An 18,224-nucleotide genomic window follows, 5' to 3' on the forward strand; every position below is an offset into this window, starting at 1 on the left:
AAATAGAGTACAAAAATAAAAGTCGGAGATAGCGATACAAATGGCAGTACTCCAGGTGTACCATGCTGAAAGTTTATTGGAAGGCCTGCCGAAAGAAGAGGGTCTTAAGGCCGGGTTTGAAGACCTCGGTGGAAGGGGCAGATCTTAACCTCCTCACAGTTGAACATTAGCATTGCACTTTGTTTTATGATGTACATTTCATTATTCATACAAAGTGTTTTTTTAATGGTTGGTGTGGAGTCATTTTTAAAACAAGAAATAGTAAAAATGGAGGCAAATAAAACGGCAGAGCAATGCAGGTTCTGTACAAGCTTTATTTATGAGCACACAGGGATCCTCCTAATACATGGACTCGATCAACAGCTGCTGATGCATCGACTAAAGCGGAGAAACGGAAACTGCTAAATGAAACGCTTACAGCAACACCTATCACAGCGAATACTAATCACACATTATATTCTAGCAGGTCGATGGCATGTGAAAGCTATGAGTTGGCAATATATACTCGATACACTTGTGGCATTTACACTGTTGGAAAATATATAATGTGTTTTGTCTGTAGCTTTTTTAAAAAGGATTTGAAATACATTAGAAATAAAAAAATAAAACCGACAAGCAATCAACACAAAGAATAAAAACGAGTTTATCCGGATGAGTTTATATCATTATGGCTTGTTTATATATATGTATATATTCAAAGCAGCAGACATGCAGATTCATATATTCTATTGCACTAACAAATGTAGTTTTGCAAGAAGAAAGGAAAATATTTTACACATGATGTACAATAATTTATCGTATTGCGTTGTGTGTATTTTCTTAAACATATCCGCAATCTGAATACATCTTGACATTTAATGTGCACTGATGAATTAAAGTCCCTGATCAAAACAAACAGGAATAGTGATTTAACCTTCATGAGGCGTCCAGAGGTCAGAGAATGCTTCACCGCGAAGGAGCTTTAGTCTCTTCAACACTGCCTGGACTGCCTGTTTACTGAAGCCTAGCCTGCGCATCTGAGTTACAGTGAGGCGTGTGTGTGTGTGTGTGTGTGTGTGTGTGTGTGTGTGTGTGTGTGTGTGTGTGTGTGTGTGTGTGTGTGTGTGTGTGTGTGTGTGTGTGTGTGTGTGTGTGTGTGTGTGTGTGTGTGTGTGTGTGTGTGTGTGTGTGTGTGTGTGTGTGTGTGTCTGTGTGCGAGAGAGAGAGTGTGTAATGTATGTGTGTGTATGTGTGTGTGTGTGTGTGTGTGTGTTGTGTGTGTGTGTGTGTGTGTGTGTGTGTGTGTGTGTGTGTGTGTGTGTGTGTGTGTGTGTGTGTGTGTGTGTGTGTGTGTGTGTGTGTGTGTGTGTGTGTGTGTGTGTGTGTGTGTGTGTGTGTGTGTGTGTGTGTGTGGGCTTCTGTGTAGCTTCTTAGGCACTCTTTCCAAGAAAATTAAAACGTCCCAGTGACTGTGAGGACCTCGCAGACCGTTAAGAGTCCGTCAGAGGTTCTTCCACTTCTCATCACCGTGCGGGGACCTGCTGATACAAAACAGCTGCATGCTGAGTCAGCACTGCAACAACACTGACCTGCAGAGGGAGGAAACACACACACACACACACACACACACACACACACACACACACACACACACACACACACACACACACACACACACACACACACACACACACACACACACACACACACACACACACGCAATGAGCTGACATTTACACAAAACATGCACAGGACCTTCACATATTGACATTCAAAATTAAATGGTCAAACAGAGCGCCGTGCACACTCACAGCTGTTTGGATCCATTATGACTGAAGTTGGGAAATGATGACATTAGAACTCCATCTACTGAATAGAGGGTCTCAGTTTTCATACTAATGTATAAGAAGAGGCTACATTCTTCTATATAATAAAGCTTATAGTAAGAGCAGGCTGAGGCGTGCCATGAACATCCTCCTGGGTCCGATATTCCATTTCGTTTTTTCTAATTGTATGAGTATTTTATTTCCTTTCTTTCTTATTTTATTCTTTAAGTTTTTTCTTATTTATTTAAATTGTATTTAATTATAATGTATTTAAATGTATTTTATTGTAATGACTTCCCCTCTCGTTCATGTTTGCTGATATGAGCAAACTGTAAAGCCCCTTGAGACGATGTGTTACTGGGCTATATCAAAGCCTTTGAGTTGATTTCATTAAAGACACATTCGAGCAGTAGGAAACCCTCAGGTGTAAATATTACAATAAATGATGGCGGAGTGACATGAGGCCGTTTCAGCGTCACACTGCATCTTGTTTATGTTATCAATGGCACCAGCGTGCCACGTTTGTCTGACTTAGGATAGTTACACTTGATCCAATAGAGATTCAAATATAGCTGCAATGTATTTGTATGTCGTGAATATGTATTACTTGAACCTACCAGGTCAAATGTCTCCAGGGAAACGTCAAGCAGCCTTCACATGACGGAGCAAACTCCAGTCTGCACCGTCTTAGCGATACGGCTTTTAGCATAGCTGGAATTAGAAGAGAGAAGTGTAATCACGATTCAAGGCTTTTATTGTCATGTGTGCATACAGTAGCTACAGTGTAGTTATGACAACGAAGGTCTTAGGACGCAGGCTCCTCCCACAGTGCCACACAATAACACAGATACAATAGTGGGAAATAGTGCAGAATAGTCTATGTACAAGTAATTGGAATATTGATATATTTAAGTTGCAAACAGATGTTATGGATGTTTTTCAAAAGTTCAGTTTAAAGACCTATCTTTTTAATATGGCTTTTCATTTGGGTTAACTTTCAATTCTCACTCGTATCATTGTCCATGTTTTACTGTATTCTTTTTTGCTTTTATTTTACATTTTCTTTTTAAATTGTTTTATTTGAACATATTATCACTGTAGATGTTTTATCTTGTTCTGTATCCATTTTAATATTATTTTAATATTGTTGTTGTGTTTTCTGTAAAGCACTTTGGTGCTATACAAATAAAGTGTATTATCATTATTATTATCATTATGGCCTGTGGGATCAAACTGTCCCTGAGTCTGGTGGATCGTGCATATTTCCGGATGTGATATAAAACATGTCTAATTTGCAACATCAGATGAAACCGCCATGTACCCGTTGAGGTTGGCGGGCTCCGAGTGGTACACGTTCTTGCCCTGCTCGGCGATGGAGGGCGCGTGGTGTGGGCCGTCCTGGCTCTGAGAGGCCTTCAGGGCGTGCACGTGGTTCTTGGGCTCGATGGGGCTGGTGGGCAGCGACATGTCGGCCGACCCGCTCAGCTTCCCGTTGGTCTGCGCTGGCCGGGGGTCCGGTCTTTCTGGATCCGGGTTCTGTCTGTGGGCCTTGGGAGGGGAGGTGACGCTGATGTCGGGGACGCTGGGTTTGCTCAGGAGCTGCTCGGTGTGCGCCAGCTGCAGCTTCTTCATGTGGTTGATGACCACCGTAGCGTTGTACGCTTTCTGTGAAGTGAACAAAGACAAGAGGTTCAAAAAGAGATCGTATAAGTCAGCCAGAAGTCAAAGTCAACTTTACTGTCAATCTTCCCGTTTGTGTGTACAGACGGAGAGATCGAAATACTGTTTCCCACAATCCCAATATAAAAACAAATGGATATAAAAAGATAAAATACGTGTGCAAATATCTATATATAGACCTGCGTGAGGGGGTTGAAGTACATTCATAATTAGTGATTCAAGTAGTTCAAATACTACCAAGTAAACTATAAAGACTACAAACTATTTTTGGGCTAGAAAAAGAAAGACATTTGATTGATTTTGCATTCAATCTTATCATTGCTTCACTTCTGTTATTGAACCCTCTTTTTCTTTAAATATGAATTTAATATTTAGTTGTGTTTTATTGCTTCACTATTCTAATTAAACTACGGTTTATTTTACTATAAGTATCTTTTTAGGGGATTACGTATGCTGTGAAGTGAACAAAGAGAGGAGGTTCAACAAGAGATCATATTTACTATCAACCCGAGTGAGGGAGAACTTCTAAGCTGCATTCATCACTTGGGATTCAAGCAGCTGAATGACTACCAAGTAAACTATAAAGACTGCAAACTATTTTTGGGCTGCAAAAATAAATAATAGTTTTTGCTGCACTACCGTTATTGAACCCTCTTTTGTTTAAATATAAATCAAATATTTCATTGTATTGTTGCTTTACTATTCTAATTAAACTACAGTTTATTTTAATGTAAGTGAAGCATCTGTGTGGGATCTTTTTGTGGGGATTATGTATGACCTTAATTCATTAATTAATTCAATCGACTGTCATTTTTTACTAGCATTTGACATTTTCATTTGGGTATTGTTAGATATTCGTATCATCATTCTTTGGTAGTTTAAACTAATGTTTCTATGAGTTTTAGTTGCTTTGCTTTAGTTCAACTGTAGATCAACAGCTTTCTTAACCCTCCTGTCGTCTTCGGGTCAAATCTGACCGATTTACTACTTTCATCAATCGTAACTTTCTTGTTTTACATTCGATTGCTTTAAAGCTTCATGATATCCTTCACATTTGAACATATACAATCGCTGATCAACACTTTCATTGAGTTTTGGATGATTTAGTCAACTTTGTAACACCATGGTGTTCCCGCTCAAAACTGACCGCCATAAAGAAAAGGAATTAGTAACCATCCAGATCAGATAAAACACACACACACACACACACACACACACACACACACACACACACACACACACACACACACACACACACACACACACACACACACACACACACACACACACACACACACACACACACACACACACCACACACACACACACACACACACACACACACACACACACACACACACACACACACACACCATGTATACATCACTTCAGGGGACATTACATTGACTTACATGCATTTCCTGGAGACTTATCCTAACCTTAACCATAACCTACACATGCCTTACCTTAACCTTACCCTAACCAAGTCTTCACCCTAAAATGAATGATCCCCCTCATGGGGACCTCCAATTTGTCCCCATATGGGAGGCGAGTCCCCACACGTGACTATGTAAACAGATGTAGGTCCCCACAAGTATAGTAATGCTAGGCCACACACACACACACACACACACACACACACACACACACACACACACACACACACACACACACACACACACACACACACACACACACACACACACACACACACACACACACACACACACACACAGCACAATTTGACACATTTCCCGCTCGTATGTGCCCATCCCCCACATGGATCACACCTGGCACACGCAATACATGTTCAGTGTCTATTCTTTGTATATGTACTGCAGTGTTTCATGTGTACCAGTAGTCTGATACAATATGTACAGTTTGAAAGGGTGTTAAATGAAATTTGGTGATGATGAATGGTTTTTGTGTTAATGTAATAGCAGTTAAAAAAGGACCGGTCAAATTTGACCGCGAACACCAAAGTAAGGGGGGGGGGAAGGCAATAGGAGGGTCAACACTTAAATCTACTGACGCTTACACGATGTTCCTGCTGCACTCCAGACATTAGGTTCACTTCTCAGTCATTGTCCTGTTATACAATGAAGTGCCCAATCAGCACTGATTGCCGAACAACATCTTATCGAACTCTTTAATCAGGAAGGATTTCGGTAGGCCCCGATTAATCCTCTGAATTAGATCCTCTCATCAAGGCCCCGAGAGACTAACCTTCCACTTGGACTTGGCGAAGTTCTTCTGGATCTGAACGCTGACAGAGTAATAGATGTCCTGGCTCCGCGCCGTCTTTCCAATAATCCTGAAAACAGATGGCGAAACAGAACGGTTAAATATATTTCCAGGTAACGCTAATCCGCTGTGGCCTGACCCTGTGAGGATACTCTCCTGAGATAGCTGTTTATTTTGGTCACTTAGATGTCATAAATGGAACATGTTGTACTGTCCTTTGTAGCGGAACAACAGCTGCTATTTGGGGTTACTTTGAGATTTGTATAACTTCAAAAAATAAATGTTTTGTGTTAGTTTACCCTTGATTCAGTAGTTTAAAGACGATGTATTGTGAACATAACTGCCTTCATCACAGTTTTAACTATATTGCAGGGAATTATTTACTACTATTGTAAAAGTCATTTAAGGGTAAAAGACGAGACGATTTAAGAGTTTTTAGGAATATTTGGAAGAAACCCTGTGTTTTAATTACTTGCTAATAACAAACTATTAGTGTCTTAATTAATATCCAGAGACAATGAGGATGAGAAGCCTCTTTTACTTTAGCAGTTTAGAGATTATAAATAATTAACTTTATTTTCCTGCTCATGCAAACATTAATGTCTGCATGCAGCGCTAATAAAGAAATATATAAAACCCTAATACACATTTTATTTTAGGCTCACTGCTTGACTTAGTAGATAGTAATAGTAGTAACTAACAAGAGCACAAATAAACACAAAAATATGTCAAGAAATGTTTAATAATCAATAAGGTTTTCAGTTGGAAAAGCACATCAATGTATTCTATGTTTACCTTGCATTATATTTCAGATTCAGATTTGGATTCAGCATATTTTATTTCCCATTAACATTAAATGGTAATGTGTCTTTGGCACAGACAGATTCAGCAACACACACCATACACAGTACAACACACACTTCACACACAAACAAATACATTGCATCTTAAAGTGACTAAGTGGTTGTCATAATAAAAGTTCTTCATGTGGTTTATTTCCCCAATTGTACTGAATGATAAGATAATGGAAATGATCACCACGGAGTTAATGTCCCTAATAGCCATGTGTGTATAAAGCCCTCTGTGGTCATATCGTGCGGATGGAGACTCACCAGGGATGTCTGAGTGCCATTTCAGTGGAGAAGCGCAGGCTGGGAGTTTTCTGCATCATGTTACGAATGAAGTCTTTAGCTGCGGATCAAAATGTGACACGTGTCAGGGCTGGGTGAATGCACAAAGCAGCTGCAACAGGCTCTGAATGATATATGTGTAAATACCAGATTCAGAAATATCATCCCAGAAGGGCGAGTCGAACTCATACTGCGCCTTTATGATCTTGGAGAACAGTCTCGTCTCGCTTTCTTCGTAGAACGGGGGATATCCACAGAGCCTGAAACACAAGCATTCAGTGAAGACGGGAACGTGTCTATTTCAATGCACACTTCATGTAAATAATATCCTACTTTTAAATGTTGTTAGCTGTCATTTGGCCCTTCGTAGTGTGTCATGACAGATGGTCTATGTGTATCCTTCACTGTTTTATCTGATCCGGATGGTTACTAATTCCTTTTCTTTATGGCGGGAACACCATGGGTGTTACAAAGTTGACTAAATCATTCAAAATGCAATGAAAGTGGTGATCAGCAATTTGATATGTTCAAATGTCTACTCTGAAGGATATCATGAAGCCTTAATGCAATCGAATGTAAAACAAAAAAGTTATTGTAGTGGCTATTTGTCAACAATAATAAAACTTCAAAAGGCCACTGAGGCACCAGGTATAGTGGATCTTATGCAGATCATGAGTTGGTAATGAGTCCATTGTCCAGACAAGGCATCGACGTTTTTGTGGTATTTATTAGCTTCACCTCGCGGGAACAATACAGCAACAGGTGTTTAAAGGTTTGCTGAACTCAGCCCTGACACTGGTAAAGACCATAGACCTTCCCGGTGCCCACTGACTGCTGCTGTGCCCTGATTGCCTTAATAAACCCAGCTTTGTGCCCACATTGATCCGTCACCTTCAAAATAAAAGCATTTCAGCTGGAACTTAACTTAAATAATATGGCTGTAAATTAATTAATTCTACAAAACAAAAAATAACAAATAAATACATTAAAGGTGGGGTAGGTACGTTTGAGAAACCGGCTCGAGATCGCTAGAATTTGAAAATACACAACCGGAGAAAATCTGCCACTTCCTTACAGAGCCCCTCCTCCAACACACACGAACGCGCACATGACCAATGAGGGCACGAGATAAGTTTGTGCCCCGATGGAGGGCTGACAGGCAGGTAGGCCAAACGGATTGGATGTACTTTTTACAGTATTACGGCTTCTACAGATGAAATTTTTGTATGGATTTTTTGTCAAAGCACTTCAGATATTCATTGCTATCGGGATGTTAAGAGCATTCCATGGAATATAACAAAAAGTGTATCTCGAGCCGGTTTCTGAAACGTACCTACCCCACCTTTAAATAAATGTGAAAAATACTGAATAGCTTCCACAGTTATGATTGATGGAAGTAGTACATCGGTCAGATTTGACCCGAAGACAACAGGAGGGTTAACAATGGCGTTATACTTACAAAATGTAGGTGATCACTCCGATGGACCAGCAGTCGACCGCCTTGCTGTACGGCTTCTGGGCCAAAACCTCAGGCGCTGGAAAACAAGAACACATTTCACATGTGTTGCTTTTATTAGGCCTGCCTGCAGAGAAGACTGTCTTAATATGGACGCTTCTGTGTGTGTCCTATATTTCCTCAGACCTATGTAAGCACTCACAAAGTCTTCATACATTATGTATTACACTGATATGCTGAAGTGAGTCTCGAGCACAATGTGTTAGATATTACAGAAATACTGACATTTATTTTACTGGACTCCATTTGTATCTTCATGGTTTATTTAACTTATTGCTTTGGATAAAAGCATCAGCTAAATAAGATAAGACAACATGAGATAGGATCAAATCAGATTTCATAGCGAAAAATAATAATAAAACAACAATAATAAAATATTATTTATTTAAAAAATACAATACAATGAAAGGAATAAAACTCGTGGAAGTGACGGTATAATATATTCAATTAAACTTCACGTGTCTCCTCACCTACGTATCCCGGGGTGCCGCAGGCGGTGGACATGATGTCGCTGTCCACCATCTTGGAGAGGCCGAAGTCACCGATCATGATCTTGGAGTCCTCGTCCTGACTGTAGTACAGGATGTTCTCCGGCTGCAGACACACACACACACAGCAGCTCTTCACACACACTCATGACCTCAAAGCAGTTCTCCTGCGGTGCAACAAAGCCTCAAGATGCTCTTTTGCTGAAAGTGACGCGACTGGATTTGTACCACGAATTCTGGGAAATACCGTACACTTATTTGCTTTCTTGCGGTTGATATGATAAACTTCTCTCATTTCTTTTTTTCTTTTCTTTATTAAGGAGTGCAGATTTAACAGACAATACAACCATTATACACATTTTCTGGTTTCCTGTTCTTATTATAGGAAATAGCACGACGACCCCTCTTTTGTTACATATAGGGAAACACACAGAATCCTTCTTTCAATTTGTACTGCTCTCATTTCTGTACGGGAAATGTGACACTACAAACAGTTACGTTTGATGCACTATTACTTAATGCGTTTAATGCTTTTCACTTTTGTTGAGCACTTTGAATTGCCTTGTGTTGAAATGTGCTTTATAAGTAAACTTGCCCGGCCTTCTACGATTCAATCTTTGACATCATTTGGTATATTTGAGAACACTTTGATCTCCTATCTTTTGGTTTCACATGTTTAAAGTGACATTCATGAACATCTGTGCTTGAGTACTTTCGGGCACTTAAACAGTTGTATTTATTAATTATCTTTGTGGTGCCTTTTTCCATTCAACTTTGACATTTTGGATTACTTTTGTTTATGTTTTTCTCAAGGGGCTTATCTTTACTAAATATACTTGCATACACATTGTAATATAAATATCTTAAATGTGGCTTCATCCCGACGACCCAACTCGAATCCAGCACCAGACACTGTTTACGCTGCTATGGACAATCTTGCACTAATGTACATTTCCCAAAGATATTGAAGTGACTGTTATTTAGTATATATAGATTGCTGTGCTTTTATTCATGTCTTAATATTTGCATATGTATAATTGTGTATGTTGATTGTGTAAATATAAGTACTGTACTTTTCGGACTATAAGCCGCGACTTTTTCCCCCATTTTTTTTGTACAGCTAACGGCCGCTAGGGAACCTCCTAAATCTATGGATTTTACAGGTAGAATTAACCACCTTTAACCCTATGGGCTCTATGACCGGTCCGCGCCCGCCACCTCTAAGGGGCGGGCTCCAGCAGGAAAAGCTGGAGGCCGGAAAAGAGTGAGACAGGTAGCGCGCCAAAGTAAAAGTGGAACCGAGAGACAGAACGAGAGCAAGACAGACGGACCATTTAGCTGCTGCGGCTTTTATGCAGGTGCGCTTTATAGTCCGGAAAGTACGGTATATACATATTTGTATGTTTTGTATTCGGGATTGTGGGAAACGGTCTCTCTGTCTGTACACACAAACTGAAAGATTGACAATAACGTTGACTTTGACCATGCTGTTGTATAGAAACACGTTGTAACCTTGGTGATTGAAAGTGTCTGAGCCGAAGTGAATGTAAGACTAATTGTTATATTATCGGATTCCTACCTTCAGGTCTCGATGCACGACGTCGTTCTTGTGCAGGTAGCTCACGGCGTGCAGCACCTGGCGGATCACGCTGCTGGCGTCTTTCTCCGAGTACACCCCCCGGTCCAGAATACGGTCAAAGAGCTCTCCGCCTGCAACACTGAAGAGAAAACACCACTGCCATTCAAATGTGATCCAATATCCCCGTTATTCTTTTTTCTTAGCTCGTCTGCTCATTTAAATAAGAATGTGAAGGACGCTCACAGCTCCATGACGAGATAGTAATGGGTCCGACTTTCATAGAAATCCTCCATCCCCACCACATTGTCGTGTTTGATCCTGAAAAGGGAAACGAAAAGGTGCCATCATTAGATCAGATTACATTAGATACAATAAGATTACATTTGATATACTTTATTGATCTTATATTGGAACATTATTTTGTTGAAGCAGTTTGTAGAAAAGCCATTGCACATGATTAAAAAATTAAAATAAACAGACAGTAAATGTAATTTCATTAGACTACATCAGATAGAATCACATGACACTTTATTATGTAAACTTTATTTATCTAAAATTGGGAAATTGTGTAACATTGCAAATGAAGTAAACAGTACATATAGACATATTAACAATAGAAAAGTATATATCTATAGAGTACACAATTAAAACATGTACAGAATAAGTAAAATTGCACTGTAAAAGATTAAAGAAACTATAAACCCACGACATAATTGACATATTTCAACATAAACAACAGAAATGGATCAGTGTGATTCCTCCGCTGACTACTGAGAGAATACGAGATGTTTTGACGCTCATTAAAAATGCAAACGTTAATGACCTCCTCAGCACGGCGATCTCGTTCTCCAGATTGAGGTCTCGCGTCTGTTTCTTCTTCACACACTTCATGGCAAACAAATTCCCCGTCTTCTTCTCCTTCACCATGAACACCTCTGAGAACGCCCCGCTGTTCATCAACACACAAACACAATGAAAGTCAGTTCTTGATGATGCCTTCACTGACTGCTTGAAAACATCAGAGAAAGGAAGAACTAAGCTTCACTTCTATTAGAATCATGGGATTGTAAATAATATATTTGGACAAGAACAGTGTCAGGGAATAATTTCCATAGATGTTTACGTGTTGCCCTCTGACGCAGATGCCCAGCCTTGGGCAGCATGCCATCTCCCTTAAGGAGGGGCTGCCCTAGCTCGTTGTTGTTGTTACCAGTTTGGGGCAACTGTCAGTCAGAGATAGTTATTGTTGTGGGACACCTGGAACACATCCTTCTCGGGGTGTAGATGACCCCGAGCCATAAGCGACAACACATGTGATTCAGTGTCCTCAGCTGTTTAGTCTATCTATTGAAGAATGTTGATTATTACACTCTGAACTACCGTACTTTTCGGACTATAAGCCGCGACTTTTTCCCCCATTTTTTTTGTACAGCTAACGGCCACTAGGGAACCTCCTAAATCTATGGATTCTACAGGTAAAATTAACCACCTTTAACGCTATGGGCTCTATGACCGGTCCGCGCACGCCACCTTTAAGCGGCGGGCTCCAGCAGGAAAATCTGGAGGCCGGAAAAGAGTGAGACAGGTAGTGCGCCAAAGTAAAAGTGGAACCGAGAGACAGAACGAGAGCAAGACAGACGGACCATTTAGCTGCTGCGGCTTATATGCAGGTGCGCTTTATAGTCTGAAAAGTACGGTAGTTAAAACCTGGAGCTACAGGAGAGGTCTTCAGAATTGATTGTGTGGTCAGACCGTGGCCCGTGGCATGTCTTGTGAATTCTCCGGCCGAAGCTTCAAATAAACCCCTAACTCTCTCCATCGTGTCTCTCTGAGTCCTGTTTCCAATTGCTACAGAAGTGTCCCCCACAAGCAGCACATATAGTTGCCTCTTAATGGACCTACTTTCCATTTTTCTCAGCCAATCAGAATGTCTTCCATGCTTTCATTTCTCTATTGTGTTTATAGGTCAAATGCAAATGATTTTCAAAATGTGTATCTATTTGCAAGCCTTAAAATACATGAAAGTCTTTTTGATTTAGTGTAATGTGAGTCCCATTAGTCTGTATAGGTACATGTTAAACTAATTTAACATTTTAGAGGCAGATAATTGGATGAAAATATGGATACGACTCACGTTTTGTCCATTCAATATAGCGCTGATGAAATTAGCAATTTAGCTTAGCATAAGGCCTGGAAACGGGGGAACAGCTCGTCTATTACATTCAAAAACCAAATGTAAAAACTAGAACAGTGCGTGACTTTTTCCCCTGTACAACCATAAATGATGAGTTTAAAAGGTGCTGGTAGGCACGGCAGGTGTGTGTTACAATTGTTTACAACATGTTTCCTGTTGTTCTTCTATACATTTAACAGCTTCATCGTGTCATTTCTCCGCCGCCTTGCGCCACACAGAGGTGGAAACGGCCAAGGAGCGAATACAAATAAACACACGGCAGAAATAACCATATCAAGGGATTCAATTAAGCTGCACTGAAGCTCTCTGTGGATTAACCAATCACACGTCAGAGGCTTATTATGCTGTGTCCCTGCTATCTTCAGAGTTGTCTGGGAATAGTTGTTCTACCCGCGGGATTAGGTGCTTTATCCCTTACCCAAGGGAACAGAGAGTTGGGGAACACACGCTGCAGCAGGGGGGGGGGGCTGAGGGCAGACAGGTGTCACTCTGCCTTCTGGGTGGGGATGACCCTGACCCTGAGGCATGATGGGAGGTTATCTAACGGGGAGAGACAATCCCCCGCTGGACGATGTCAGTATTGATGTATAAAAACTTCCCCTGGTGGGATAAATAATGAAATGTCCAATTCTTGTTTTTCTTCTTCTTTAAAAATAACTGTGTTCTTTAAAAACATGGTAGTGCTTCTATTGCACGCCACTGCCTTCAAATCAATCAAATAATTATTCATATCTTGACTGCACTTTTATTTTTAGATTGTCTTATTCTATTTTAGCTTGTTTTGATTCCACTTGTTGTCTTGATTTTACAATGGGTTTCGGTGGCAATATATCTTAATGTTTGACTAATAGTTTTATAGAGTCATTGTAAGCATATCGTTTCTGAGAAATAAAAATGCAGCTAGTTAGTCAATGTTAAATGTTTAATATGTATAGTTATCTTGTAGAACTTGGTATTCCTGAATACTTCTTCAGTTGATTTAATTAAGCAGAGCATGGACACGTTTGTTTCCAACATTGAAATCAAGCTTTTTAAATATGAAAACGCCATGATCTTATTCACGCTTCTTTCCATAGTCAGCCACACCTTCAGTTGTTTCCGGAGAGATAATAAACACAGTCTGAAATGTGTGCGGTCAATTGAGAGCTGATTTTAAATTGAATTGATATTTATTTAAATAGATTTGAGAGATACCAAAAGATTCACAGCCTGACTGCTCTCAGGGAGGCGAGCTGGCTCTCCTCTTCATCACCGCTCTTCACATCCCGTTGCACGACTGATTTCTCCGTGGTTACAACATCTCCTTTTCTTCCACGGATCTCCTCGAAGCTTATCGTGTCTCTCAAGAGAAATCATCAATCAAGCTAATACCAGGCAGAATGTATACATATATAAATATATATTCAACACAAAAGACAAAGGTTAATAATAACACTACTGGAGTGTGTAAAGTGGGACGCTTCAAATTCCCAGATGTTAACGAGAATAAAATTGCTCTGTGCTTTTTGAGAGGTGAATTCACCCTGAAGATATTACCCTGATTGCCAGGAAACAATGATGTTGTTGTTGTTTACACTGTGTGTGTGTGTGTGTGTGTGTGTGTGTGTGTGTTGTGTGTGTGTGTGTGTGTGTGTGTGTGTGTGTGTGTGTGTGTGTGTGTGTGTGTGTGTGTGTGTGTGTGTGTGTGTGTGCGTGTGTGTGTGTGTGTGTGTGTGTGTGTGTGTGTGTGTGTGTGTGTGTGTGTGTGTGAGAGTGATGAGGCCCGAGGGACAGGCTGTGTTTGGTGTCCTACGCAATCACATGTCCCTTTTGGATTAGCTTCCTTTTTATGATGATGGAAAACAGAAAGGGTGTTGCGGAGATCAGGCGAAACATCAGGAGAGTTCACGGTTGACACCTTTAAAGAGGCATGTCCATGGTCTGCGGAGCCAAACATCTTTCTCTCCCGGTGTCGGAGAAATAAACTAATCACAAGTGTGTTCATATAACTTCGCCTAGTTTTCCATTACGCCTCCAGAACTGTTTTGTGTTTGGGGAAATCACCGTTATTGCTGCTCACTAATTGGACCACATATTATATCATGTCCTGTGCTGGTTAGGGGCCTCGCCCCCCCCCCCCTACTCTGCAATCACCGCTGCTCTGGACCATCCTCGGCCCTCACACATATCGCTCTGTTTACACACAACAGCAGCAGCAATCACTCCATCGCTCCTTTGTCCACAGTCGGCCTCTGAGCAGCTGTTCCCCAAACACTCGAGAAGTCCTCCAAAGACCTGCTGAGTTCACTTCACTGAAATTAGGTCAGGAGACTGTTAGCTAAGACGGTGCACAGTTGACATAAGTACATCCATCAAGTACTGTAACATGTAGAGGTACTTGTACTTTTCTTGAGTATCTCCATTTTCTGAAGCGTTGTACTTCTACCCCACTACAATTCAGAGGTAGATCATTTGCTTTTACATTAAACGTGTTTAATACTTTTAGTCAATGTGCCTATATTGATTACTGATGCGACCTATAATCAATACTTAATAGTACTTTAGTAACACACATGGTTTAAATTGACAATGGGTCAATCTGCATAATAAGTTATTTTACTTTTGGTACTTAAAGCATATTTTGATGCAAATACTTTTTGGCTTTTACTTATTTGAACACTGTACTATTTCTACTTGTACATAAGATAAATATCTACAGTAAACACTTCTTCCAGCACTGCTGTTTTGTTTATAAAGTGTCAAAATCTAGCTCAAATTTGGCATTCTTGCCTAAAAATTTGACTAAATAATAGATAATGTCATCAAAATATAGTATTCATTATTTCAACGTCAATCAATTTATCGATTATTCAACTGCAGCTCAACTTGTTTTGCAACCAGATGTTTACATTTGTATTTACATTTCTCCTTTCTTTTGTGAGTCTCACAATTCAAGGAAACTTTAAAGAAAAAATGTAAATTTTTAAAAGACAGATATATTTTTTGATTTGTATTGACCTGCTTAGGTGACTCACAGAACACCATGAGGACACCATGAGGACACCATGAGGACACAGACAGACTAACCCTCTCACAGGCAAAGCATCTTGTTGACTAAGTCCTCGGTAAAGTCGGCCTCAGCATGTCAATCCAATCATCTGTCCTCAGACTCAAACAGCATGTGGAGGCTTTATCGTCACGGCACGTGCAAGTCAGAACACATGGGACTCTGTGATCGACTTCAATATCGCTCAAACTAAACCTCCAGAAATGCTAAATATTCCCAGAGGCACCACTGAAACATCTCTGTAGTGTTTTCAACAACTGAACAGGAAAGTAAAACCAATAAATATTACGTTTATTCGAACGAATGAATAGTTTTCAATGTACTCACGATCCCAGCTCCTCCATGAAGTCGAACACCTCCTGGATGTCGTCGATGACCTTCATCCACTCGCCCTCCTGTCGACACATCTCTGCGCAGACTTCAACAGGGACTTCTTTTAGAAAGAAGAAGAAAGATAACACATAAGGTCCACGTCCTAATCATAATCAGAGATGATTAAACAGTCTTTAAATGATGGATGCAGGTGTTGGTGCGTCAGAGGACGAGCTCTCTTTGTCTGGATGACAAAAGGTTAGGGTTTAAAATCCTACAGGAATTGATGAAGCTGTGCAAAGCCAGGCCAACTGTCCCAGGTCTAAAGGACAGCAGTGTATGAATTGATGAAGCTGAGCCAGGCCAACTGTCCCAGGTCTAAAGGACAGCAGTGTATGAATTGATGAAGCTGAAGCCAGGCCAACTGTCCCAGGTCTAAAGGACAGCATAGTGTATGAAGTGATGAAGCTGTGCAAAGCCAGGCCAACTGTCCCAGGTCTAAAGGACAGCAGTGTATGAATTGATGAAGCTGAGCCAGGCCAACTGTCCCATGTCTAAAGGACAGCAGTGTATGAATTGATGAAGCTGAGCAAGGCCAACTGTCCCAGGTCTAAAGGACAGCATAGTGTATGAAGTGATGAAGCTGTGCAAAGCCAGGCCAACTGTCCCAGGTCTAAAGGACAGCAGTGTATGAATTGATGAAGCTGAGCCAGGCCAACTGTCCCATGTCTAAAGGACAGCAGTGTATGAATTGATGAAGCTGAGCAAGGCCAACTGTCCCCGGTCTAAAGGACAGCAGTGTATGAATTGATGAAGCTGAGCCAGGCCAACTGTCCCAGGTCTAAAGGACAGCAGTGTATGAATTGATGAAGCTGAAGCCAGGCCAACTGTCCCAGGTCTAAAGGACAGCAGTGTATGAATTGATGAAGCTGAGCCAGGCCAACTGTCCCCGGTCTAAAGGACAGCAGTGTATGAATTGATGAAGCTGAGCCAGGCCAACTGTCCCCGGTCTAAAGGACAGCAGTGTATGAATTGATGAAGCTGAAGCCAGTATGTGTGTACCAGGTCTAAAGGACAGCAGTGTATGAATTGATGAAGCTGTGCAAAGCCAGGCCAACTGTCCCAGGTCTAAAGGACAGCAGTGTATGAATTGATGAAGCTGAAGCCAGGCCAACTGTCCCCGGTCTAAAGGACAGCAGTGTATGAATTGATGAAGCTGAAGCCAGGCCAACTGTCCCAGGTCTAAAGGACAGCAGTGTATGAATTGATGAAGCTGAAGCCAGGCCAACTGTCCCAGGTCTAAAGGACAGCAGTGTATGAATTGATGAAGCTGAAGCCAGGCCAACTGTCCCCGGTCTAAAGGACAGCAGTGTATGAATTGATGAAGCTGAATCCAGGCCAACTGTCCCAGGTCTAAAGGACAGCAGTGTATGAATTGATGAAGCTGAGCCAGGCCAACTGTCCCCGGTCTAAAGGACAGCAGTGTATGAATTGATGAAGCTGAAGCCAGGCCAACTGTCCCAGGTCTAAAGGACAGCAGTGTATGAATTGATGAAGCTGAAGCCAGGCCAACTGTCCCAGGTCTAAATGACAGCAGTGTATGAATTGATGAAGCTGTGCAAAGCCAGGCCAACTGTCCCAGGTCTAAAGGACAGCATAGTGTATGAATTGATGAAGCTGAAGCCAGGCCAACTGTCCCAGGTCTAAAGGACAGCAGTGTATGAATTGATGAAGCTGAAGCCAGGCCAACTGTCCCCGGTCTAAAGGACAGCAGTGTATGAATTGATGAAGCTGAAGCCAGGCCAACTGTCCCAGGTCTAAAGGACAGCAGTGTATGAATTGATGAAGCTGAAGCCAGGCCAACTGTCCCAGGTCTAAAGGACAGCAGTGTATGAATTGATAATATGTCAGAAGTCAAACAAGGAGAAAAGTAATAAGAACCTGTTGCATTGATTGTTTTCTGTTGCATCGTCAAACAACATGCATTGAAAATATAATAATTAGCAAAATGATGCATTGCACAATTAGGATCATCACACATTATTGTGCAATACATTTGTTTCACTCATAAACATTTGGATTAGGAGGGAATTATCCAATAAAACCACATGTCCTGAGGAGGATTAGGAGCACTTTAAATGAGCAGGCTACCCAGTTTACTTTCCTGGCCTCTGTTCTCTTATATGTAAGGGATTAACTCTTGATATAGAGACCTGACCTTGTTGCAGGT

The 18,224-nt window shown here is 41.0% G+C and overlaps 1 protein-coding gene across 3 annotated transcripts in view; it reads right to left on the bottom strand.

The window, feature by feature from the left end:
• Nucleotides 1–1,358: 1,358 nt before the first annotated feature.
• The window catches only part of camk1gb (calcium/calmodulin-dependent protein kinase IGb), a 22,439-nt gene continuing 5,573 nt past the window's right edge, over nt 1,359–18,224 (bottom strand). For all 3 annotated transcript variants that reach the window (XM_034087694.2, XM_034087693.2, XM_034087695.1), the window contains 12 exons: nt 16,010–16,115; nt 11,266–11,391; nt 10,686–10,760; nt 10,443–10,581; nt 8,846–8,969; nt 8,319–8,394; nt 7,007–7,119; nt 6,842–6,920; nt 5,712–5,799; nt 3,127–3,470; nt 2,423–2,516; nt 1,359–1,568 (listed from right to left, as the gene is read on the bottom strand). In XM_034087694.2, the coding sequence (XP_033943585.1) occupies nt 2,459–2,516; nt 3,127–3,470; nt 5,712–5,799; nt 6,842–6,920; nt 7,007–7,119; nt 8,319–8,394; nt 8,846–8,969; nt 10,443–10,581; nt 10,686–10,760; nt 11,266–11,391; nt 16,010–16,115 (1,328 nt within the window). In that variant the 3' untranslated portion in view covers nt 1,359–1,568; nt 2,423–2,458. The remainder of the gene's footprint in view (nt 1,569–2,422; nt 2,517–3,126; nt 3,471–5,711; nt 5,800–6,841; nt 6,921–7,006; nt 7,120–8,318; nt 8,395–8,845; nt 8,970–10,442; nt 10,582–10,685; nt 10,761–11,265; nt 11,392–16,009; nt 16,116–18,224) is intronic.

This window comes from Pseudochaenichthys georgianus, chromosome 7 (genome assembly GCF_902827115.2).
Source record: "Pseudochaenichthys georgianus chromosome 7, fPseGeo1.2, whole genome shotgun sequence".
Classification (NCBI taxonomy): domain Eukaryota; kingdom Metazoa; phylum Chordata; class Actinopteri; order Perciformes; family Channichthyidae; genus Pseudochaenichthys; species Pseudochaenichthys georgianus.